General features: G+C 43.2%; 1 protein-coding gene across 1 annotated transcript in view; it reads left to right on the plus strand.

The window, feature by feature from the left end:
- Positions 1–24,982, plus strand: part of LOC124775773 (venom carboxylesterase-6-like) — a 198,690-nt gene extending 173,708 nt beyond the window's left edge. Inside the window, exon 9 of the mRNA XM_047250603.1 lies at positions 24,747–24,982. Within this exon, the coding sequence (XP_047106559.1) occupies positions 24,747–24,982 (236 nt within the window). The remainder of the gene's footprint in view (positions 1–24,746) is intronic.
- Positions 24,983–25,832: the final 850 nt, after the last annotated feature.

Raw genomic sequence — 25,832 nt, forward strand, 5'->3', positions numbered from 1 at the left:
AGAAGGAGAAGGAAACTGGTGGTTACAAACAACAGAAACAGCGCGTAAAATTACTGACGTGTTGTAATGCAAATAGGAGTGATAAACTACCACTTATGGTGATTGGAAAACCACAACATCCACGTTGTTTCCAACACACTGACATAAATACTCTACCAGTGCAGCATTGCGCTAAGAAGGAAGCGTGGACGGACAGACAAATATTCTCTCGATGGTTCCATGAGACGTTTGTACCAGCACCGAGAAAAGAGCTAAAGAAGAAAAAGCTTCCTCTGAAAGCTATCCTTCTAATTTACAATCCTCCCGGTCATCCTTAAGATGTTTCTCTAAGGTCTGATGGTATACAAACACCCTTTCTCCCACCCAATGTGACAGAGCTAATTCAGCCCATGGACCAAAGAATTTTGGAATCAATTAAACATCGTTATCGACATTCACTCATCGTCTCGTTGCTGAACGAAAGTGAAAACGACTCTATCGAGACTATGCTGACGGGGTGGAAAGCAATTAACGTATGTGATGTTTTCCAAGCAGCCGAAGCATGGGATAAAGTGGAGAGCGGTACCATAATCAATAGCTGGAGAAAATTGTGGCCTTCCATTGATGCCTAGTTGGATCCAGTAGTGAGTGACAGCGATGAGCCAGTCAATTCGGAATTATCAATTACTTTGTACATTGACATGCTCCACAACCTTCCAGGAGGAGGAGAAATTGATAATGAAGATGTTCCTAAGTGGATGAATGAGGAAAACTGTGATACGGACCAAACTTTAACAGATGAAATAATCAAAAGCGTGCAAGAAAGTAATGATGAAAGTGATGAAGAAGAGGACACATTAGGAGAGGGCATGAAGATTTCTCACACTGCCTGTGCTGAAGTTGCCGAGGTCTTCCTGAAGTACATTATGAACAATCAGATACATACAGTACCGATCTAATGCTTGTAAAGCGGTTGCATGTTAAAGCACGCCACCGTCGCATGTCATCACTGCGACAGTTCAAAGTTAGGGACATGTTTCATAATGAGTGATACGACTGTATAATTATGTATAGTATACACTCGAGGACTAAGTTTTCTTTGAAAATTAATGTATTTTTGGATTTAATAAAGTGTATCCTCTGTGTTTTAAAATTTTATCCTTCGGTTTGATAAAGTACAGTGCACTATATCCCCTATTTTTACAAAATAAATGAATGAAATAAATTTCAGACACTCAATAATCCGGCACTTCTGCTAACCCGGCACCCATATGTGCCAGGAATGGCCGGATTAGCGAGAGTCTATTGTATATTGAACTTGTAGATCGTCGGACCAAACTAACCGCAATATAACCAGTATCTTTTCTGTATTTATAAAAGATTAATCATAAAGGGTTAGCAGCACTATCAGACTGTTTAATGACTAAGCAGCTATGTACAAAAAATATTGTCGTTTAACGATTTTAAGAAAATTGACAGGCTTGGACCTTAGGCGGACACTTGAGTCGCTATACTGAATGTCACTTTTTGTTAAATATGAACTAATCTAAGATGTAGCATAAATTTACAGGATTGGGGTTCAGGATGGGGGTTGTACAAACTTGGGCCTCAGTTTAGCATTTATCTCATGGAGCGTCTTAAATAGTAAACCCCTTACCATGAAGAACATATACATATGTCTCTAACCCGAAATAAATTTACGTAGAGCTAAAATAATAAAGAGCAAAATTAACCTTATAACAACAACAGAACAAATTCAAACATGTAACAATTGAATCTGGCCCTGTAACGTGCAACCGAGTAACAACATAACGATTTACAATGTCTGGCACCCGGCCATATTCAGAAAAAAAAAAGAACTGTAAAACTTTCGATGCCAAAGAATACTTAACCTCTTCTAGTATTAATACTATGTATAACCTCCAGCTATACCTTGATGTGTAACGGGCGATCTAATAGTTTCCGTCAAAGTCATACTAACCCCTTTCTATATGTCGAAGCTTATACAGTGTTCGGATATTCTCGTTACAAACTTCTATACAGGCGAGCGAGTACGTAATATTTTGAATAGGAAACCATATCTGGAAACGTAACGTTTCCATACTACATCTGTTTGAAATCATGTTTGGTAGGTAGATTTGCAACAGGGTACTCATTTTCCTGTATTCATTAAGTTATTTTGTTTCGTTGAAGTTCTCTTTGTATTCCACATAGACTGAAGTTTCAATAGTTAAGGCATTCTTTTAACTGCTACTTGTATTACTGTCCATTTTTAACACCCCTTGTAGTTGTCTCATCAAATACTGTTCATATTTTACTTTGCTCATTTATTTAATGAAAACTGTTACACAGCCACTGCTTTCATTATAATGTTAATGTTAAAATGCAGTACCACCACACTCTCAAACTGTAGGTTCCAACAAACATCCTCATTTCCCTACATTTATTTATTTCTGTTTATCTTTTGATATTGCTTAATTCTTTATGCATTCAGTATTTACATTGATAACTGTCCCTTCTTTTAGTTTGTTGTGTATCGCTCTCCATGTATCATACCTCATGATGCAGCCTTGTCTAGTACTAATTTTATTTTATTTTATTAGTTTTGTTTAGTAATAGAAACTGTTATGTAGGCACGCTATTCCTATTTTGTGCTAAAAGTTTTCCTGTCTACTCCATTTTTATATATGCACAGTTTAGTTTTTACTTTTTCATTGCAAAGATGTTACTTGCTGTATGTTTCTACTTCAGTCTAGATGTGTTACTTTTCTTCCAATATTGTCTGCTAACATTTAACTTCTTTGGTGACAATACTCAGTAAATGTCTGAAGATGGCCTTGTAAGCCGAAAACCGGTTAACAATAAAAGTAATATAGTAGAACAAAAGCAAACGGGTTCTCTTCAACACGACGTAGCACGGCCTCATCCAGTTCGAGGGTGAGGCGTTCCCTTGGAACACCACAGTGATGCCTGCTGACGGTGAAAGTGTTTCTCGATGCCGTTGCGTAATTGTAGCGGAAAGGAATGCAATGGATTCGGACGTCGCGCATAACAATGTTGATAAAGGCTACGAGTAGCTCTTTCATCACCTTGTGCTTTGCCACACAGAAGCATCATATCGATGTATTCTGCAAACGTGTACACAGTCATGTGAATGCGGCTCTAACCAATTCAGAGGGGTAGAAGAGACGTTAATTGACATTAGCCAGTCCAGCATAAGCACCTGCACACACACACACACACACACACACACACACACACACACACACACACACACACGTACCTACAAAGCATGTATCCAAACAGCTGACATGCATTTGGGGCTCCAGCCGGAAAATATCGTCATCTGGACAATATTTCGGCGGTCCACCTGGCCGCCATTGCAGGTGAGGACGCCGTCGCACTAACTCACCGGAACTGAAATCAAACACTCCGCGGCGGTTCCTTTATACACTGACCGTCGGTCCACCGCCCGTGCGCTAACATAACTGCCGTCTAGCACAACAGTGCACTGTTGGGGAAAGCTCGTGGAAACGATAATTCAATATCAAACAGTACTGACAGCTATTGATGATCGAAACAAAGACCGCTGTTTCTTCATATAAGACAAAACAGGGATGCAACTCTTACATAAAGGCTATCCCTTACCTCTGTTTATGATATTGTCAGATAGCCAGATTTCAATGGCTTCTTTCACTACACAGTCCCAATACCATGACGCAGGGGCTACCACATTTGTCTCATCGTACAACATTTTATGTCCTTCAGTAAGACAACAATCCACTACTGTAGATTTTTCTGGCTGAAATAAACATGTTTGGCGTTGATGCTGCACGCATCGATCCTCGACCAGGCATTCCCACAATGGCAGGGAATCTTGTAGAGCCCGGGCTTTCTCAAATCCAAATCACCCTTCACTGAGCCAGCAGGGCTCTTGTCTTAGCTGGCGGACGGAATACACTCTTAATATCAAATTTCTTTAAAATTCTTCCTAGTTTTGAAGATATGCTTCCTGTAAAAGGTAGGAACGTCACCGATTTGCTTATATTTTTTGTTGGTTTCCACAAAGTCCAGTCTGTAGACCACGAAGGATGCGATTATCAATGTAACCGTTTTCCTTAAACACAGCTCTTAGATGATCGTTTCCGTGAACATTCCCCACCGGTGCTCTGTTGTGCCTTGCGCTAAAGGACAGTTAAGTTCGCGCCTGTGCGGTGGACCTACGCTCGGTGTGTAATGGAGCCGCCACGGCGTGTTTGATTTCCAGGCAATCACCATAGGCCGCATTACCTGCTCCTTCTGTCTCCACGATTTCTACCTCACCATTTGTGGTTGTCCCATCCAGCACACCCCCATCCTGAAGTACCTTGACCTCACCCTCGACCGTCACCTCACCTGGACCCCTCATCTCCTGATCATCCCACAGAAAGCCCATTCCCACTTCCCACCTCCACCTCCTGAAACTCCTGTCTGGCCGGACATGGGGATTGCATCTTTCCACTATCCTCCACACCTACAAACCCCTCATCTGCCCTATCCTCTGTTATGCCAGCATTATCTGGGTCTCCACCCGCCCTCCATTTCTATGGGGCCCTCCAAGTCTTAGAATGCCATGCTGTCCGCCTTGCCTTCCTTCCTCCACACGACTCCTGTATGACCTCACCCCCTTCCCCTACCTCCTCCTTTTCCCTCAACATCTCCACATCCCTTACACCATCTGCAGGCTTGATCCCCCCCCCCCCATCCCCGGTTTACTCCTTTCCTCTCCACCCACCGCTCGTTGTCGTGCCTCTATCATTGTATCCCTCCCTCTCTCCACGTCCACATCCTCGATCTCGTTCATCAGGGTAATTTCCAGGGCTTCCCCCACCCAGATGTTGAACTTTGCTATGACATCTACCCTTCTTACCAACTGTTACCAGGCCTTGTTCCCCTCCCCTTACGCATGGCCTCCCATTTCCTCTCCTTTCCTTCTGCCAGAGTGGATTTCCCTCCTTCCACCTGAGTCCCTGCACCTACTCTTCAGCTGTTTTCCCCTCACATCCCTTCCCTCCCCATCCCTCCTTTGGCGTGTCCCCCACCTCATCCCCCTTTCTCTCCCCTCCTTTTCGCCTCCTTTTCCCTTCCACCTTGACCCCCCCCCCCCTGGTAGATCCACCCAGGTTTTTATTCATTATCAAGTGTGCTGCGTTAGTTTCGTGCTCGGTGCTGTTATACAGTGTCATCTAGTGACGTGGTTTTAATTGTGTGCTCGATCTGTATATAGTCCATGATTGTTCATGTACTTTTTATACTGTGGCTGACTTTTAACTTGTTTTTGCCTCCAGTGTTTTTTGAGTGTGCTTCAAGTTGCCACTGTGTTCTTTTAACTTTATGTCGACTTTTTGACTGTTCCCCCGTGTATGTCCCCGTATTACTGTGTATTTTAAATCCCATCATCTCAGTTTACAGTGTGTTCTATGTCCCCATTTCTATCCCACTTTTATGTGACAGTTCGCTTTCCTGTAGTTTTCTATAAATCCCCGAGGCTGAAGAGCGGTGGACTGTGCCACTGCCAGCCCTCCCCTGTCCTTTTGGGGAAGGGAAATGAAATTACAATAAAGAAAAAAAAGTGTTTGATTTCAGTTACAGCGAGTTAGTCAACTGCTTTCTCACCTGAAAATGGCGCCCAGGTGGACCGCCGAAATATTGAGTCCAGATGACGATATGTTCTGGCTGGAGGCCACATAAATGTCAAGGCTGTAGCATGGAAAACATATGTTTCTCAACATGGGTTCCTGTTCAAAATATTATGGACTCACTTCCCTCTACAAGTCCTATAACTCTGTAACAAGAATTTCTGAACACCTTGTATATATGTATCGGAGTCGCGCTGGGTTGCACATTCGCTGCAGCATTGCGCTACAATGGAAATATTTGATCACCTCTTACGCCATTAACACCGACAACATGTATCTAAAGCACCAACTACCCATAACACTACCAAGCTATCCACACTTACGTCAGAATAACTTCTTGTACAATAATATTGTGACTTCTCTTCCATACAAAAGCAACAGGAACAAAGTCTTCATGCAACAAGAGTGAGCCACAGGCTCAGCCACATATAATTAATAACACAATAAACTCTTAAAACGGCTGGAGTAACCAACTTATTTACTCTCATAGAGATGAAACATTTCTGCTTAGTAGACTTTATCATGCCCACAGCCTGTCCTAGTACAATTATGCCTCCTCTGCCTCACAGCATACACTGTCGCACTGTGCCGTAAATACAAACAACTACTTACACAGTCTTCCCAGACTTTCGTGCAGTACGTTGTTTACAAGAGGCTACACTCGATGCACTGTTCGCACACAACACTGTGCACCGCTTCATTCACATGCACCAGTATGCCACTGTAATGGCGGCGCCTGTCTCAGATGATGACGCTAGTTCCCATGCCTTCAGCAGACTCATTACTTTTGTCCTAGCCTGTCCCCAGATCAGTCATGGCGGTGCTCGAATCCAACACGTGACCGCAACGTCCACCCTCTCGCAGCGCAAATGTAACGCTCGACTCGAGAAGATTCTCTGGCGGCGGAGAAATCGACCACGCCGTTCGACATGGCACAAAGATAGCGAGTACAAAGAAGAGAAAGAACTCCATACCTATCGATTACTAAACTACTGAACATCTTCCTTAGCTCGTCACATTGTGTGATTACTTATTAATAACAACATCAGGGATTGTCAAATAGAACTGTCACGCAAATCCTACAGTGATGAAGGTGATTTTGACGCAGATGTCTTGGAAAGATTCTTGAAAAGTGCAACGCATCTGTAAAGACAAAACTCTTAAAACACTATAGTGCACCCAGTTCTAGAATACTGAATACTTCTACGTTTGATGTCCTTATAATTTGGCTAACAGCGTACAGCAAATTATTTCTGAGATATGTTGACGGAATTGTAGGCGATTAGTATAGCTCGTGCGAAAGTGTTGCTGAAATGCTGAGGGAATTTAAATGATAATGTTTTGAGGAAGCCTTTGCCAGTAACTTTGAAGAAGCGGTATTAGAGGAAGGCTGTGGTCAGTTCAGCTGGCTCTATCATGTATTTCGTGATGGGATCATGAGGATACGACGACAGACATCAAGACGCCCATTGTGAGATACGTAAAATTATCTTTCCATCATTCGATGTGCGAATTGAATGTAAGAAATATCCTTGATACGCTGCCATACAAAAAATGTAGCACCCAGATGGGGAGGAGGAAACGAGATGAAACTTCATGGGCTGATGTTATTTCAGTGCTTACAAAATCAAGATACATTTACGGAGAACTTCGCAGTATATATCCCCCTATCAGTAAGACGTTGAAGCCCCCTAGTCTGGATCCAGGCACTGATTCTGTTGGAAACTGTGTCATTAAGCCGCTGCGTCCTCTGCAGAGGTCAGCTGGTCATGAAATGTTGCAACTTGTCCTTGATATCTTGGATTCTAGCAATGGGATGGAATTGATGTCCAACCTGGATTGACACACGTTCTACTGGACACAGATTTTGCTATTCCGCTAGCCACAGGAGTATTTCAAAATCACGCAGACAGTTTGTGGAGGCACAAATATGAAAATTGCTCGATTCGACCAGCTAGCCAAATGAAAACCTCCCAGTGAGGACCCTCACAAACGCTAACTCACACGTGTACTCGGCATCTCAGCATCCTCCATACTCATACTCCATACTGACGATGCAACATGTGACGCTGTTCATAGCCCTTGTATTTCCTACTGGTAACGACATTAACCGTGAACAACACTTGCGCTGTCTGGTGACCGTCCTACCTGTCACTCAGAATGAAAGTCTAATCATTTAATTGCCTGCCGGTGGTGTGAATGTGTACGATGTTACGCTGACATCCAACCACGTCTTCTGTGTGTTTCACATTGTTTGGCACGCAGTGTATCAGTACTGAGCATCTTGCGCTATGGACCGTACAGAAACTTCCGGAGTGCATATGTAGTTGAATGTACAGCTGTATTTGCAGACGTTACCACCACAGTAAAATGTAAATCATTGCACCATTAATCAGTAATTAATAATATACAAGCGTCTCAGAATATTTCAAGAATAATTATTTTTCATTGGAAAAAAAAGAAAAAAACTATTTTATTAAAATTACCGGTATAATATGAACTTAAGAGCGTCTCTTCACCCTGCTGTATTCAATACTAGCATCTTTCGTAAGTTAATTTAATCGCGGTTATTTTTCGCAGTGGCGCCAGATTTCTTCAGGGAGAGGCCACGCATCATAGAGGAGTGCCTATTCAACATCTACAACAGCAGAGCTGCAGACCGTACCAGTATAGTCTATAGGTCAAGTAGTTCTCGAACAGGAGTCTGTAGTCTCTGGTTCAACTCCTAGTGCTTCCATCGACACTCAACAGATCAGATTCTGGCATCTACATCGATATGACTGGCCAACTTGTGTGTTGAATTTTATCAGTCCTTATACTATTACACTGGGTATCCTTTTTTATCAAAGGCAAAATTGTCTGCGCTACACTCCACTAAATGTTTGTTAGAATTACAATCCATTTGTGACGGCAAAGGGAATATTTCGCAGGCTGACAAAGTGACTACACTGATAATAAACAAATTCTGTATTTGTATAATTCTTCATACTTTCCCGGTGATCTGTTGATGTCTTGAGTGTCGGATATTCTTCCGGATATCACCATCGTTTCTTGCACGATATTTCGACAGCGTAACTCGGTATCTTCATCAGATGCTCATCGAACAGTTTCAGGGGACTTTTGATAAAGGTAACGAGTTACGCTGTCGAAATATAGTTCAAGAATGACACTGATGTCCGACAGAATACAGGACGACTGAATTTTTTTTACTTCCTCACGGAAGTATATCTTTCAAAAAACATGTGACAACAATGTCTGCCGGGTGCTTTCATTGACGTAGCTCATACTGTACTACATGTACTACATATTTTGTTCAAAAATATGCACTGGAGCCCCATTCCATCTTCCACAGTTCATGGCAAAGTAATTTCATCCGAAGTAAGTATTTATAAAGAATCCATCTATTCGTCGGCTATCGGTAATAACTGTGCAGCTGATTTCAAACGTGACCGTACTTCTCTGGAACTGACAAACGCCATAAAAATGTAATCATAAACAAAAGTAAAATATACAACGTACTACTGGAGATAAATTTTATGACATAAATGACGCTATATGCATGTATGTTAAAGCATAAAATATGTTTTACATGAAGAATTAACCTGGATAATACTTCGAAAATGATGTCAGCCAGGTGTGTTGCATTGGGCCAAATAAAAATGTCAAAATGAGTGGTTGAGCTGTTATAAGAATAACTCGATTACACCGGTTTGGTGCTGGTGAGGCAACACTTCATGTGAGAGCGAACAGCAGTCAAACCAATGCTTGGAAGCCGGAGGTCATGATCAAAACACGTAAAGGCAATTGCTCCAGTGAGTACGATTACGGCCATTGTTTTCTAGTATTAAATGGGATTCTTCTTACCGATTAAAGTAAATACGTGCAAGGCACTAAGCCCATTTAGAGATCAAACTGGGCTAACGGTGTGTGTGGAAAGGCATTCCAAATAAAAGAAAACACAATATTTCATCACGACAAAGCCAATGTGCTTTTGTACTTCCAATAACGTATAACTAGTAACAGGTGTTTTTGAAACATGCACCCTGCTTACCAGATACATCATCAGCTGCGATGACGAATGACGTCATGCCTGGATGGTGTTTTTATTCCAGAGAAGGTGTTATGGTAGTCACGTTGCAGAAAGCAATCCGTCTACAGGCCGCGAGTGGCCTACCGGGACCATCCGACCGCCGTGTCATCCTCAGTTGAGGATGCGGATAGGAGGGCCGTGGGGTCAGCACACCGCTCTCCTGGTCATTATGATGGTATTCTTGGCCGAAGCCACTACATTCGGCCGAGTAGCTCCTCAATTGGCATCACGAGGCTGAGTGCACCCCGATAAATGGCAACAGCACATGGCGGCCTGGATGGTCACCCATCCAAGTGCCGACCACGTCCGACAGCGCTTAACTTCAGTGATCTCACGGGAACCAGTGTATCTACTGCGGCAAGGCCATTGCCCAGTCACGTTGCACAGAAAGGATATAATAAGTAAAATAAATCGTACTAACTGGAGAAATGGCAGGGCTCTGGTGGATGATTGAAGAGATTAGGCGCATTCTGAGGCGTCGAAGTCTTCTCCACACTATAGTAGGTTGGTTAGAGGATAAAAAGCAGGAGGTAAGAACAGGTGAATATACATTAGCCAGATAACGCAGGATTTCGGCTCTTCAGCGTTCATGGAATAGAAAAAACGTGGTCAACGATCATGTTACACTGATAGCTCAATTATTACAGCCGATACTTTAGTCAAAATGACAATTTCCCCCAGTTAGCGCGTATAGTCGTAAGACCCATTTACTTTTACCTGAAAACGTCCGCCTTCCTCACCATCTCTTTACATGTACAAGTATCAGCAGTCTACTGGATGTTTAGTCAGAGGTCATTTACAAAACGTCCGGCATATATTATGTGTACCGAGGTGACTGGCCAACCTCTCCTTTTTTTTTCAACTGTGCCGAGTAAACGGAATACATTATTTCTCAGATGGGGACTGAAATCCGATACCTCTAGTGTTGCAATACCAAAAGAAACAACAGGAAAGGTTGCAAAGTAGTGTCATCTTGATGTCGAGGTAATTACGGATGGCGTCCAAACACAAACTCGCGGAGACAAGAATGTTCACCGTGTAGACAAAACCTTTTCGACATCGGTCTGAAATGGTATCCGGAAGTCAAGGAAAACATAAGTCAAATGGCGATATTTTACTACTTCTTACTCCACAAATTAAGTTAAGTGGTTTAACTCTGAAGATTCCTACTCCACATTCCAGTCTGTACCACAGTATAACATAACAGTCCTGACAGTACCTGGGCGTGAAAGTTGTTACCGTTTGGCAGCTGGAGCGATAATAGAGCTCCAAGTCATGACAAAGCAGACAGTGGCGTGCATCGTTAGGATAATGAAAGCTTTTCCTACTCAAATAACAAAATAACTGTTATATTTTTGCGTTCTCTGCATTACTAAGTTATAAAGGGACATAAATTACAGTGAAATAAATATGAAAGCAGCCAAATTTCACTGATTCAAGCCGGCCGGAGTGGCCGAGCGGTTAAAGGCGCTACAGTCTGGAACCGCACGACCGCTACGGTCCCAGGTTCGAATCCTGCCTCGTGCATGGATGTGTGTGATGTCCTTCGGTTAGTTAGGTTTAAGTAGTTCTAAGTTCTAGGGGACTTATGACCACAGCAGTTGAGTCCCATAGTGCTCAGAGCCATTTGAACCATTTGAACCACTGATTCAATGACATAAGATACAACTTATTCATGAAGAAAAACTTTCCAATATGTGCATAAGTTCAGGCTACTTCGCTGACAGTGAAAGAAGATAAACACATATATCGTAGATGAACATGATGTATTTCTGTTGTTTCTTTTACTGTGATAGGCACTTTGCGTGAAACATAAGTAAAAATTATGGAGGCTAATGACCTGTCCATTCTTACTCTTCATACGACTTTCTTATAGGCGAATATTTTTGTAAACGTAAGTACTTTTACTTCAAAAGAGAATGTGTTGAAGATTCTCGCCGTTTGTGGCTCAGATGTAGTAACAACTGTGGAATCGGCTTTCTCTCTGTTGTGATTTTTTTTTTTTGACGTTTTATTATGACGTCTGTGCAGTTTACCCTTCAGCTACAGGTGTGATGACTTACATGGTACGTTAAATAATATATGTATTACATTTTGTATAGCTTTCATACAATTCACATTTAGTGAATTGGGCTCGATATGAAGTGAACGAAACTTCACAGTGTTGGGTAGATATGTGACCTCTTCCTGCAAAGGGTAGGTCTTCTAGAGTTTAATAGGATTGTTTTGTTATTAACGGAAAATGACATTCTACGGTACCTATCTGTATGTTAAAAGACAATAGTAAATAGACTGTCCTGTAATCTACTGTTGCATACCGCCCAAGGTCCTTAGGAAGCTAAAGAATGGCAAATGTGGTGTACACAAGCTCCCTATCATAAAAAATAAGTTACATGTTATGTATCCACATCCATCCGATATCGTACTCAGAAGTGTCACTTGCTGGCCACTTGGCGTGGTGCTATCACTTGTAGGTAACAAAAACCAGACGGAGTGTCGTGAGTGTTAGGTTAGACGAAGAGTGTCCAAGATTTCGGCTCGTGGGCGATGCCCGGACGCTAGTGGCAAAGCGCTCAGCCTCGCTTCACATTACCCCCACCGCTACGCCATGCTGATGAGCGAGGGGAAAATGAAAGCAATGAACGTGCCGCATTTAAATGGCAGTGCAGTCGTACTGTATGCAACTTGATTTTATATAGATCACACACAGAACGAATTTTCACTATTGATTAATTACTTTTTGCGCAGTGAAGACATAATATACTGTTTACTTGGTACAAACTGTCGGCGAAAGGACAGACACAGACACTTTCCTAGAGTTTCACACTGAAGTTGCCCGTAATCGTTACTTACTTAGTTTTATAATCGAAAAACGTTTTTGACACAGCTATGGCGATCGAATTATTGTGGCACTTTTGCAACCTCATTATGGAGACTTGGGATATCTACCTGAGGAAAGCATGGTAGACGTACCGCAAAGTTTTAACGTAAACAGATTTGTCACTGAAACTGGAATTAGCCTGCATGTCGATCACTTATTTCGGCACATGTACAGGGTGCTTTCAACTGAAACAGCAAATGGTCTCTAAAATGACTCGAAAAGAGATGTAAGACTGATGGTGTCCTCAATACCTTTATAACACTATCGTTTCAATTCTTACAAGGCCACAATGAATTCTTCAAATCTCACACTTTCTTTAATGTCAGTGGACTGTCTTTGTCATAACGTGTCCCTTCTACAATGCAATTTTCTTTCTATGCAATCCCATCGTATCAGAACTAAGTTGTTTCTCACCTTGCAATGTCCAACTGTAGGCAGTGTGCAGTGAAGTCCACTTAAAATGAGAAGTCAGCAACCCATTCCAAATGTTCTAATTTCCGTTACCACTCCTGTTTCCTTCATAAATTCAACAACAACGAGTTTTAAATCGGAAAATTCTTCTAGGCACGCCCCTTGACTTAACCAACGTATTTTAGAGTTGTGTGTGAAGTTTGCATCATTGCCTTCATTTCCATTGGAAACTTGTGCGGCTGACAAAGGAATAAAGGGTGCGACTTCAGGAGTTTTACTGCTCCTATCTCCAATTTCATCTAGTGCTCTACGCATGGAGATGTAGCACAAAGAATTTCTTAAGGTACGGAACGATGAATCACGTATGTCGATCGTTGTAATTTTTTGCTCTTTCATTGTCATTGCTCTTTCATTGTCATCTAAATGTTTAAATTCTTTCTTCATGGTACTGCAATGTGGTTTCATAGCAAATAAACAGTAACCTTCGCTTATGGGAATTGAGAATTCTCATTATTGTCATCTGTCATTCCCATTCATTTATAAGGATTGCGACGATACATCGCTGGATTGCCTCTCTTTGCGCAAACCGCCACTGGACCTATGAATTTCCATCATACCACGAACAAATAGCGCTGACACCACGACGCTGCAGAACTCAGAGAGTTATTCTGACCGAAAAATGCCGCACGGCAGTGCTAAAAGAACTGTCGCACTGATCCGGGTACTTCCGAGAAGGACCGATCATACCCGAGTGACAAGCCGGGCCTTGGCTTACCAGCTGCCCGCAAACGCTACACGCGTGAATTATGGCACACCGTGGTCGGCTCAGTGTTAGACTCTGGTCTTTACTAACAGGAAACGATTTCTGCCGTGCGTGAGTAATATCTTTGATGGCACCGATTCTACTTACGCTAACTTCTCTCTGCCGTTGCTCGGCGACGGGAGGACGTTGGGCCACTAGAGGGCGCACGTCAGCAGTCGCAGATGGAACATAGTCGTACGTTCTTGCTCCGCTTGTGAGAAGCTAAATGACTGGCTTAGCCCTCCGTGCTGGCCGAACGTTGCTAGAACGTATCGTGCTCGCTTGTATAGTGTTATTGGGGCCATCACACTAGTTGAGAACTTCAATTGCTTCTACTTGACCGTTGAAGCAAGTGAGCATGCTTGGGGAACTGTTGCCTGCACGTATAGTGGACTGTAGTGCGATGGCTGATTACTAGTGTTAAATTCGTCCATCCTGGTTCGGTAAGTGCTTTATTCCTTTTTGTTTTTGGTAACTAGACACATACTCGCAGTACGTGACGAACGTACATTATATATGTAAAATTGTTATTTATTGAGCAGCAAAATAGTTCAAATGGCTTTGAGCACTATGGGACTTAACTTCTGAGGTCATCAGTCCCCTAGAACTTAGAAGTACTCAAACCTAACTAACCTAAGGACATCACACACATCCATGCCCGAGGCAGGATTCAAACCTGCGACCGTAGCGGTCACGCGGTTCCAGACTGTATTGCCTAGAACCGCTCGGCCACAGCGGCCGGCATTGAGCAGCATGGCTGCCTTGTTGTGCATAAGGGTTTCTTTGTTTTCTACTATGGTAGATAATCTGCCGTTTTGTTTGCCCCATGTTGCCAGTGTGTGAAGTGTTTACTGTTTGTTTAAACAGTGTTCTGTTAAGGCACGCTATCATTCTCTTGCCTCATGTGTTATCATGTGTCCTGTGATTTATGAAAGCAGCATTTATTCCGTTTGTTCCTCTGGTGCTTTAAGTGCTTGCTAAACTAACTTTGCGCATTAGCTTTGAATCTCATACTGTTCAGTTCCATGGGCATATTGCACAGCCGGATATCGATTACTCAAATCTTCATTATCAGCGACCTCATTGTAAGCCTTAGTTAGTGCTTTGACAGACGTCGAACAGAATTGTTAATACTTTCGTTAACAGTGATCTATTTTTGTAAGGCCGTACTTTAGATCCATATTGCTTGCCGTTTATTTTACTTTGTGAACTAGTGCTTTACCTACTAATTACACAGTGGGGAAAAAGTCGCAATATCGCAAGAAAATTAATGTAGAGAAATGAAATTTCGGGAATTCATTTGTCTAGGTAACATATTTGAGTGGTCAAAACCGCAAAAACACAGGTTAATGTAAGCACGAGGTAAGCCATTGCAAAAGGTGAAATGCTGTTACATTAATAACAGGTGTAACAACCAGAATGTTGTATGCAAGCATGCAGACGTGCATGCATTGTGCTGTATGTTGTACAGGTGCTGCATGTCACTTTGTGGGAATGAATTCCACGCTTGTTTCACTTGCTCGGTCAATACAGAGACGAGTATGCTGTTTTTGGATGACGCTGGAGTTGTCGTCCGATGATGTCCCATATATGCACTATTGTAGACAGCTCTGATGATCAAGCAATCAAGACAACACGTCGACGCTGTGTTGCGCATATTGGGTTACAGCAGCGGTACGTGGTCGAGCGTTATCCTGTTGGAATACATCCCCATGGATGGCAACACAACAGGTCGAATCACCAAACTGATATACGAGTTCGCAGTCAGGATGGGTGGGATAACCACGGGAGTGCTCCTGCTGTCATTCTAAATCGTACTCCTGACTATAAATCCATGTGTGGATCCTGTGTGCCTAACACGCCGACTGACTGGTTGCAGGCCCTCAAGTGGACTTGTTGTAACCAAAACAGGTCCAGCACTGGCACCGAGCTGGAACAAGCTTTCATCATGGAACACAAAAGACATCACCCTGTCCTCCTGTGAGCTCTCGGTTGACAGTACTGAAGACGGAATGGCGGTGGTTAGTGGTCAGTAGAATGCACGTTAGAAGGCGTCTGCCTCGAAGTTGTCACTGAAGTAACAGATTTGTAACAGTCTGTTGTGTCACTCTGGTGCCAACTTCTGCTCAAATTACTGCTGCGGACGCAGTACGATCTGCCAAAGCCATATGCCGAGTACGGGTGGTCTTCCCTCTCTGTAGCCCCATTTGGCCTCCCGGAACCCGGTCTTATTGTGAACGTACGTTCTCGTGGCCACCGCTGCTAGCTGTCGCGTTCAGTGACCACATTCCTGCCAAGTCTTCCTGCAATATCGCAAAAGTAACTTACAGTATCGCATAGCCCTATTACACTGCCTTGTTCGAACACGGTAAGGTGTTGATAAAGGAGTTCTTGTCGCCTTAAAGACATTCTTGACTAACATCAACCTACCACGTCCATTCTCAAACGTAACTACAGCCCACTACAGTTAAACGCAGATTTAAAGGCAATCAGATTTGCATCCTCACAATGGTGCTACTAGTGCCATTCTACATCTACATCTACATGATTACTCTGCAATTCACATTTAAGTGCTTCGCAGAGGGTTCATCGAACCACAATCATACTATCCCTCTACCGTTCAACTCCCGAACAGCGCGCGGGAAAAACGAACACCTAAACCTTTCTGTTCGAGCTCTTATTTCTCTTATTTTATTTTGATGATCATTCCTACCTATTTAGGTTGGGCTCAACAAAATATTTTCACATTCGGAAGAGAAAGTTGGTGACTGAAATTTCGTAAATAGATCTCACCGCGACAAAAAACGTCTTTGCTTTAATGACTTCCATCCCAACTCGCGTACCATATCTGCCACATTCTCTCCCCTATTATGTGATAATACAAAACGAGCTGCCCTTTTTTGCACCCTTTCGATGTCCTCCGTCAATCCCACCTGGTAAGGATCCCACACCGCGCAGCCATATTCTAACAGAGGACGAACGAGTGTAGTGTAAGCTGTCTCTTTAGTGGACTTGTTGCATCTTCTAAGTGTCCTGCCAATGAAATGCAACCTTTGGCTCTCCTTCCCCACAATATTATCTATGTGGTCTTTCCAACTGAAGTTGTTCGTAATTTTAACACCCAGGTACTTAGTTGAATTGACAGCCTTGAGAATTGTACTATTTATCGAGTAGTCGAATTCCAACGGATTTCTTTTGGAACTCATGTAGATCGCCTCACACTTTTCGTTATTTAGCGTCAACTGCCACCTGCCACACCATACAGCAATCTTTTCTAAATAGATTTGCAACTGATACTGATCTTCGGATGACCTTACTAGACGGTAAATTACAGCATCATCTGCGAACAACCTAAGAGAACTGCTCAGATTGTCACCTAGGTCATTTATATAGATCAGGAACAGCAGAGGTCCCAGGACGCTTCCCTGGGGAACACCTGATATCACTGCAGTTTTACTCGATGATTTGCCGTCTATTACTAAGAACTGCGACCTTCCTGACAGGAAATCACGAATCCAGTCGCACAACTGAGACGATACACCATAGGTCCGCAGCTTGATTAGAAGTCGCTTGTGAGGAACGGTGTCAAAAGCTTTCCGGAAATCCAGAAATACGGAATCAACCTGAGATCTCCAGTTGATAGCGGCCATTACTTCGTGCGAATAAAGAGCTAGCTGCGTTGCACAAGAACGATGTTTTCGGAAACCATGCTGATTACGTAGCAATAGATCGTTCCCTTCGAGGTGGTTCATAATGTTTGAATACAGTATATGCTCCAAAACCCTACTGCAAACCGACGTCAATGATATACGTCTGTCGTTCGGTGGATTACTCCTACTACCCTTCTTAAACACTGGTGGGACCTGCGCAATTTTCCAATCTGTAGGTACAGATCTATCGGAGAGCGAGCGTTTGTATACGATTGCTAAGTAAGGAGCTATTGTATCAGCGTAATCTGAAAATTGTCATTCGATTGGCGCGAAATTTGAATAGGTATCATCTTTCAGATGTAGAGAGAAGCCTCCCAACTTCCGTTTCCATTACATAGCTCCTTCTTGGTGTTGCGATATTTTCGTAATTAAAGTTTTACTGTATCGTGCCAGAATGTGAAATACTGAGTCTTTCAGCGCTCAGGAAATATTTACACAAGTGTGGACTGCAACAGTACGTCAGGCCCTCATGAAGATTTATTATATCTGCCAGCTTTGATTTACAGTATTAATACTGCCCGTTCGTCTCCCTTTTCACTTCAGACAAATCTCTAGGCTATGTTGAAATGAGGAACTACTTTAAGCTATTGTGGCGTTCCTTCAACAGCCGCCAGTGCAGCATGACGGATGGACTGGGATTCGGGATGCCCTGAAGGTCTCGTGGAGATGTACGCAGTACTCAAGAGTAGGGATCGTAATCGAGGGCTGTCTGTACCTCAATGTTTATGGACAGGTGTAAGTATTATATTCTGTTTTTAATTAACCCAAAAATATTGCTGGTGTTAGAAATTTAAACGGTACAGTCCTACGAAAAAGTGTTTCTTTCGCGTATTTGTATGATAAACTGTAACAACTGCGTATGGATTTGCAGACCCCGTCGCAGAACGATACTCTGAAGGCTGTTAGAGTTTGGATCCATGGCGGATGTTTCACATCGGGACAAGGCACCAACGGCGTGCCGCACTATTTCGTCGACAACGACGTTGTTTTCGTGACCATAAATTATTGCCTTGGACTTTTCGGTAACTATTTTGCAGTTTCCTTCACTTGTGATGTTAATTTTTATCTACAACACTAGCTGTGTACCCGACGTGACTCGCATATGCGATTGTTCCAGTCTCGTATTAGTCCATCTACTTCTGCCCCTCAGGCTATCTAGCTCATCCGACACTTCTCTCTGACCATCTCAGTTTGATTTTCACGCATCTGTGTTTATCTCTTGTAATATGTGTCGGACAGTGATAATTTGCCTGGTCCATTCAGTGATATATGTGAATACTGCCAGTAAAATGTGTCGCGAATACAACTGGTAGTAAAGAAGTAACAAAACAAAACGCCATGTTTCACACTGTACTTTTACTGAATGAAGAGCGAAAATGTTGTAAGCAATTAACTTTTCCTCTCTCATCATTTTAGAGCAAGAGTAAACAAGAAAGTTTCGAAAACGTTCGAAATCATGAGTGTGTTGCAACTACTTAAGCGGTCACATTCTGAAATCCTTGACGAATGAAGTGTAGGTACTCGCACACGGTAAGCATAGATAGGTACTTCGTACTCCTACAGAGATTCCGTAAGAAGTGTGAAATAGGTTTGTACCTCAATCTATCGTCTACCGTCGTCAAAATGAGTCCTACTGTCAGCCAGTGAGGATTACCTTCGTGCAGGAATCTCGCTTCGATGCTCTATGCAAAATACATGTCTACAGTATGCGATATGATGCTGTTGCCTTCCGCCGAATTGTTATGAGGAGTCGAGACAGTCGTATCTGTATGGGTACAAGTGAGTGTGGAATGAAAAGAAGTGAGAGACAGCTCCTCTAAAACAGCATCTGCCTCCGGCCTTCACATTATCTCGTCGGAAGGTTATCATTAACAATGTGTCATTCCTGCATTGCATAAGATCCTGTGGAGTTGTATACCGCTGAACCCCTTACACCACTGAAGAAGTGTGATGATCTGAAACTTTACTCTGCCAAGCATAAATCAAAGCAGTAGCTTCAATGAAATCAACGATGAGAATGGTAATTCGACGCAAGGACGTCTTGATAGTAATAAGATTGTGCACGGCTCCAAAAACATACGGTTGTTGTTGTTGTGGTCTTCAGTCCTGAGACTGGTTTGATTCAGCTCTCCATGCTACTCTGTCCTGTGCAAGCTCCTTCATCTCCCAGTACTTACTGCAACCTACATCCTTCTGAATCTGCTTAGTGTATTCATTTCTTGGTCTCCCTCTACGATTTTTACCCACCAGACTGCCCTCCAATGCCAAATTTGTGGTCCTTTGATGCCTCAGAACATGTCCTACCAACCGGTCCCTTCTTCTACTCAAGTTGTGCCACAAATTTCTCTTCTCCCCAATCCTATTCAATACCTCCTCATTAGCTATGTGATCTACCCATCAAATCTTCAGCATTCTTCTGTAGCACCACATTTCGAAACCTTCTATTCTCTTCTTGTCCAAACTGTTTGTCGTCCATGTTTCACTTCCATACATGGCTACACTCCATACAAATACTTTCAGAAACGACTTCCCGACACTTAAACCTATACTCGATGTTAACAAATTTCTCTTCTTCAGAAACGCTTTCCTTCCCATTGCCAGTCTACATTTTATATCCTCTCTACTTCGACCATCTTCAGTTATTTTGCTCCCCAAACAGCAAAACTCCTTTACTACTTTAAGTGTCTCATTTCCTAATCTAATTCCCTCAGTATCACCCGATGTTCATCTTATACCCTCCTTTCAAGACACTGTCCATTCCGTTCAACTGCTCTTCCAACTCCTTTGCTGTCTCTGACAGAATTACAATGTCATCGGCAAACCTCAAAGTTTTTATTTCTTCTCCGTGGATTTTAATACCTACTCCGAATTTTTCTTTTGTTTCCTTCATTGCTTGCTCAATATACAGATTGAATAACATCGGGGAGAGGCTACAACCCTGTCTCACTCCCTTCCCAACCACTGCTTCCCTTTCATGCCCCTCGACTCTTATAACTGCCATCTGGTTTCTGTACAAATTGTAAATAGCCATTCGCTCCCTGTATTTTACCCCTGCCACCTTCAGAATTTGAAAGAGAGTATTCCAGTCAACATTGTCAAAAGCTTTCTCTAAGTCTACAAATATCTCTTTATATTCTACTAATTATTCACTCATAGAATGGGTGAATTACGTTTCCTACTTGACCATCTATATACTCGCAGAATCGATGCGCAACGTAGGACAGTACTATTACTATTCCATGAGCGCATAATTACTCTTTGTAATATTCTCTCTGGTGTGTTGAGAGGACTTCTAGGATCTTCTCCGTGCCGAATAGCCGCATAGAATAATTGGAATTTTGCTATCGAGATTACTGGAAGAAAGAGACTGAAAATATATTGTGTGCTACACAAGAAAATAATACTGAGCATTTACATCAAAGGTGTGTAGGGAATTTCATTATATATGTATTCTGTAATTGGAAATTTGCACGGAGGTGTCGTTTCGTTGGTAATCAGAAGGGAACTTCCGATGAATTGAAAACGATACTGCAATTATTAGATCCAAGAGCTCAATTATTTAATCGGATAAAAAAGCAAACTTTCGGCTTGATCTGAGGTTTCCCGACTGACTACGCAACGCAAGAAAACCAAGATAAATCATTTACACAGGATTGCAGATCGCTTCGAATCATCGAGACTGCGGACAAGGAGAGTCATCGTCCGATTCTGATTAAACAAGTAAAGCTTAATTATAACTTTCTTGAGCGACTGTGATGACTGTGATATGGCTGCTTATGAATGAGATCATTAATAAAATACTAATAACTAACTTTCCTCCTCACCAGCAACCAGTATAAACACAATATTAATTAAAATTTTAAAATCATGCTGCAAATCGACGTTAACGATATGGGCATGTAATTTAGTGGATTACTCCTACTACATTTCTTGAATATTGGTGTGGCCTGTACAACTTTCTAGTCTTTGGGTACGGATCTTTCGTCTAGCGAACGGTTGTATATGATTGTTAAGTATGGAGCTAATGCATCAGCATACTCTGAAAGGAACCTAACTGGTATACAGTCTGGACCAGAAGACTTGCTTTTATTAAGTGATCTAAGTTGCTTCACTACAACGTTACTCAAGTTGGCAGCTGTTCTCGATTCGAGTTCTGGAATATTTACTTCGACTTCTTTTGTGAAGGCATTTCGGAAGGCCGTGTTTAGTAACTCTGCTTTGGCAGCACTGACTTCGATAGTATCTCCATTGCTGTCGCGGAGAGAAGGCATTCATTGTATCTTGCCGTTAACATACTTCACATACGACCAGAATCTCTTTGGATTTTGTACCAGGTTTCGAGACAAAGTTTCGTTGTGGAAACTGTTATAGGTATCTCACGTTGAAGTCCGCGCTAAATTTCGAGCTTCTGTGAAAGATCGCCAATCATGTGGATTTTGCATCTGTTTAAATTTGGCATGTTTGTTTCGTTGTTTCTGCAACAGTGTTCTAACCCTTTTTGTGTACCAAAGAGGATTAGCTCCGTCGTTTGTTAATTTATTTGGTATAAATCTCTCAATCGCTGCCGATACTATTTCTTTGAATTTAAGCCATATCTGGTCTACACTTACATTATTAATCTGGAATGAGTGGAGATTGTCTCTTAGGAAAGCGTCAAGTGAATTTCTATCTGCTTTTTTGAATAGGTATATTTTTCGCTTATTTTTCGAGGATTTGGGGATTGCAATATTCAATCTCACTACGACAATCCTGTGTTCACTAATCCCTGAATCGGGTTTGATGCTCGTTATTAACTCAGGATTATTTGTTGCTAAGAGGTCAAGTGTGTTTTCACAACCGTATACTATTCGCGTGGGCTCATGAACTAACTGAATTTTCAGAGAATGTGTTTAGGACAATGTCGGATGATATTTTATGCGTACCTCTGGAATTAAACATCTATTTTCGCCAATTCGAGGGTAAATTAAGGTCACCACCACCTATTGTCGTATGAGTCGGGTACGTGTTTGAAATCGAACTCAAGTTTTCTTTGAGCTTTTCAGCAACTGTATCATCTGAATTGAGAGGTCGGTAAAATGATCCAATTATTTTATTCCGGTTGCCAAAAATGACCTCTGCCCATACTGACTCACAGGAAATTTTTATTTCAATTTGGCGACGAGGTAAACTGCTTCTGGCAGCAACAAACACGCCACCGCCAACAGTGTTTAGCCTATCCTTTCGGAACACCGTTAGGTTCTTCGCAAAAATTTCGGCTGAGCTTGTATTCAGCTTTAGCCAGCTTTCAGTACCTATAACGATTTGAGCATTAGCGCTTGGGGCTCTGGTACTTTCCCAACACAGCTACGACATAGCACTGGTAAACTAAAAAACCATAGTCTACTGGCCTACTCTTTATAATTTGTCTCTAAACAATGGTCAAATGTAACATATTATCACATTTTCTGATACCATTTTTGTATTGTATTTTGTAGCCTTTGAAAATGACGGAAATCGCAAGGTGATTTAGGAAATAAGCAACAGTCTGGTCAGTTCCTCAGAAAAGTTATTAAAGTGCGTGTTTTCTTTGTGGTAGATACACTGATGTGATGGTTTTTTGATAACGGCCGTTAATATACACTCCTGGAAATTGAAATAAGAACACCGTGAATTCATTGTCCCAGGAAGAGGAAACTTTATTGACACATTCCTGGGGTCAGATACATCACATGATCACACTGACAGAACCACAGGCACATAGACACAGGCAACAGAGCATGCACAATGTCGGCACTAGTACAGTGTATATCCACCTTTCGCAGCAATGCAGGCTGCTATTCTCCCATGGAGACGATCGTAGAGATGCTGGATGTAGTCCTGTGGAACGGCTTGCCATGCCATTTCCACCTGGCGCCTCAGTTGGACCAGCGTTCGTGCTGGACGTGCAGACCGCGTGAGACGACGCTTCATCCAGTCCCAAACATGCTCAATGGGGGACAGATCCGGAGATCTTGCTGGCCAGGGTAGTTGACTTACACCTTCTAGAGCACGTTGGGTGGCACGGGATACATGCGGACGTGCATTGTCCTGTTGGAACAGCAAGTTCCCTTGCCGGTCTAGGAATGGTAGAACGATGGGTTCGATGACGGTTTGGATGTACCGTGCACTATTCAGTGTCCCCTCGACGGTCACCAGTGGTGTACGGCCAGTGTAGGAGATCGCTCCCCACACCATGATGCCGGGTGTTGGCCCTGTGTGCCTCGGTCGTATGCAGTCCTGATTGTGGCGCTCACTTGCACGGCGCCAAACACGCATACGACCATCATTGGCACCAAGGCAGAAGCGACTCTCATCGCTGAAGACGACACGTCTCCATTCGTCCCTCCATTCACGCCTGTCGCGACACCACTGGAGGCGGGCTGCACGATGTTGGGGCGTGAGCGGAAGACGGCCTAACGGTGTGCGGGACCGTAGCCCAGCTTCATGGAGACGGTTGCGAATGGTCCTCGCCGATATCCCAGGAGCAACAGTATCCCTAATTTGCTGGGAAGTGGTGGTGCGGTCCCCTACGGCACTGCGTAGGATCCTACGGTCTTGGCGTGCATCCGTGCGTCGCTGCGGTCCGGTCCCAGGGCGACGGGCACGTGCACCTTCCGCCGACCACTGGCGACAACATCGGTGTACTGTGGAGACCTCACGCCCCACGTGTTGAGCAATTCGGCGGTACGTCCACCCGGCCTCCCGCATGCCCACTATACGCCCTCGCTCAAAGTCCGTCAACTGCACATACGGTTCACGTCCACGCTGTCGCGGCGTGCTACCAGTGTTAAAGACTGCGATGGAGCTCCGTATGCCACGGCAAACTGGCTGACACTGACGGCGGCGGTGCACAAATGCTGCGCAGCTAGCGCCATTCGACGGCCAACACCGCGGTTCCTGGTGTGTCCGCTGTGCCGTGCGTGTGATCATTACTTGTACAGCCCTCTCGCAGTGTCCGGAGCAAGTATGGTGGGTCTGACACACCGGTGTCAATGTGTTCTTTTTTCCATTTCCAGGAGTGTATGAGAAGGTCAAATTTCAGTTCACTGCAGAGGAACACCTCTTAAATAAATGATAACGCTCACGAATCATGTATCACCCACTCATGTATTGTTTTATGTAATGTTAACTGGATATATTGTGGCACGCAATGTTAATCAGTGGCATTTTTTTGCAGGTTTCTTAAGCACTGGTGATGAAGTGGTTCCTGGAAACATAGGTCTAAAGGATCAGACGGAGGCCCTTCGCTGGGTGCAGAGAAACATCGCGGCGTTTGACGGCGACCCGCAGCGGGTGACCATACTCGTCCAAAGCGCCGGAGGAGCATCCATTCAGTACCACCTCATGGCTCCACTGAGCAAAGGAACTCAGCTGAGTGATACTTCAATCTCATCTGCTATTTCTTCAGCCTAGAGTATAAGCTTCAAGCTACGACTGGAAGTCGACATGTAGCTATTTTAATCCTTTGCTAAATCACAGGTATAATAAAAAGGAAAAAGAAAATTTATATAATTTCTGATACTATGTTAATATGTCATTAAACGCTGAGGTTACCGATGAGACGAGTGGGCACATTTCGTACGAATATTTTCACGATGTACTGCCTGCCTGAACGTGGCGGCCAGCCTACACTGCCACTATTCCTCCAGCTGCTGAAGAGGAAGTCCCTTTGTAATGCGTGACGAAATCGGTCGTCATTATAAATAGATTTTACTGAAAAATTTTTAGATAGTTAATTTCATAATTAACAGTAAATTAAATACACCGTGGTGACAAAAGTCATGAGAGATACGCTCGTATCCAAAGGGCGGTAGTATCGCGTGCACAAGATATAAAAGCGCAGTGCATTGGCGGAGTTGCCATTTGTACTTAGGTGATCCATGTCAGAAGGTTTCTGACGTACTTATGACCGCACGACGGGAATTAACAGAATTCGAACGCGGAACAGAAGTTATGGCCAGACGCAAGGGACACTCCATTTCGGAAATCGTGAGGGATTCAGTGTTCAGAAATCCACAGTGTCAAGGATGTGCCAAGAGTACCAAAATTTCAGAGATCGCCACTCATCACGTACAAAGCAGTGGCCGACGGCCTTCACTTAACGACCAAGAGCTGCAGCGTTTGCGTACAGTTGTTCAAAAAATGTTCAAGTGTGTGTGAAATCTTATGGGACTGCTAAGGTCATCAGTCCCTAAGCTTACACGCTACTTAACCTAAATTATCCTAAGGACAAACACACACACCCATGCCTGAGCGAGGACTC

This window comes from Schistocerca piceifrons, chromosome 2 (genome assembly GCF_021461385.2).
Source record: "Schistocerca piceifrons isolate TAMUIC-IGC-003096 chromosome 2, iqSchPice1.1, whole genome shotgun sequence".
NCBI lineage: Eukaryota > Metazoa > Arthropoda > Insecta > Orthoptera > Acrididae > Schistocerca > Schistocerca piceifrons.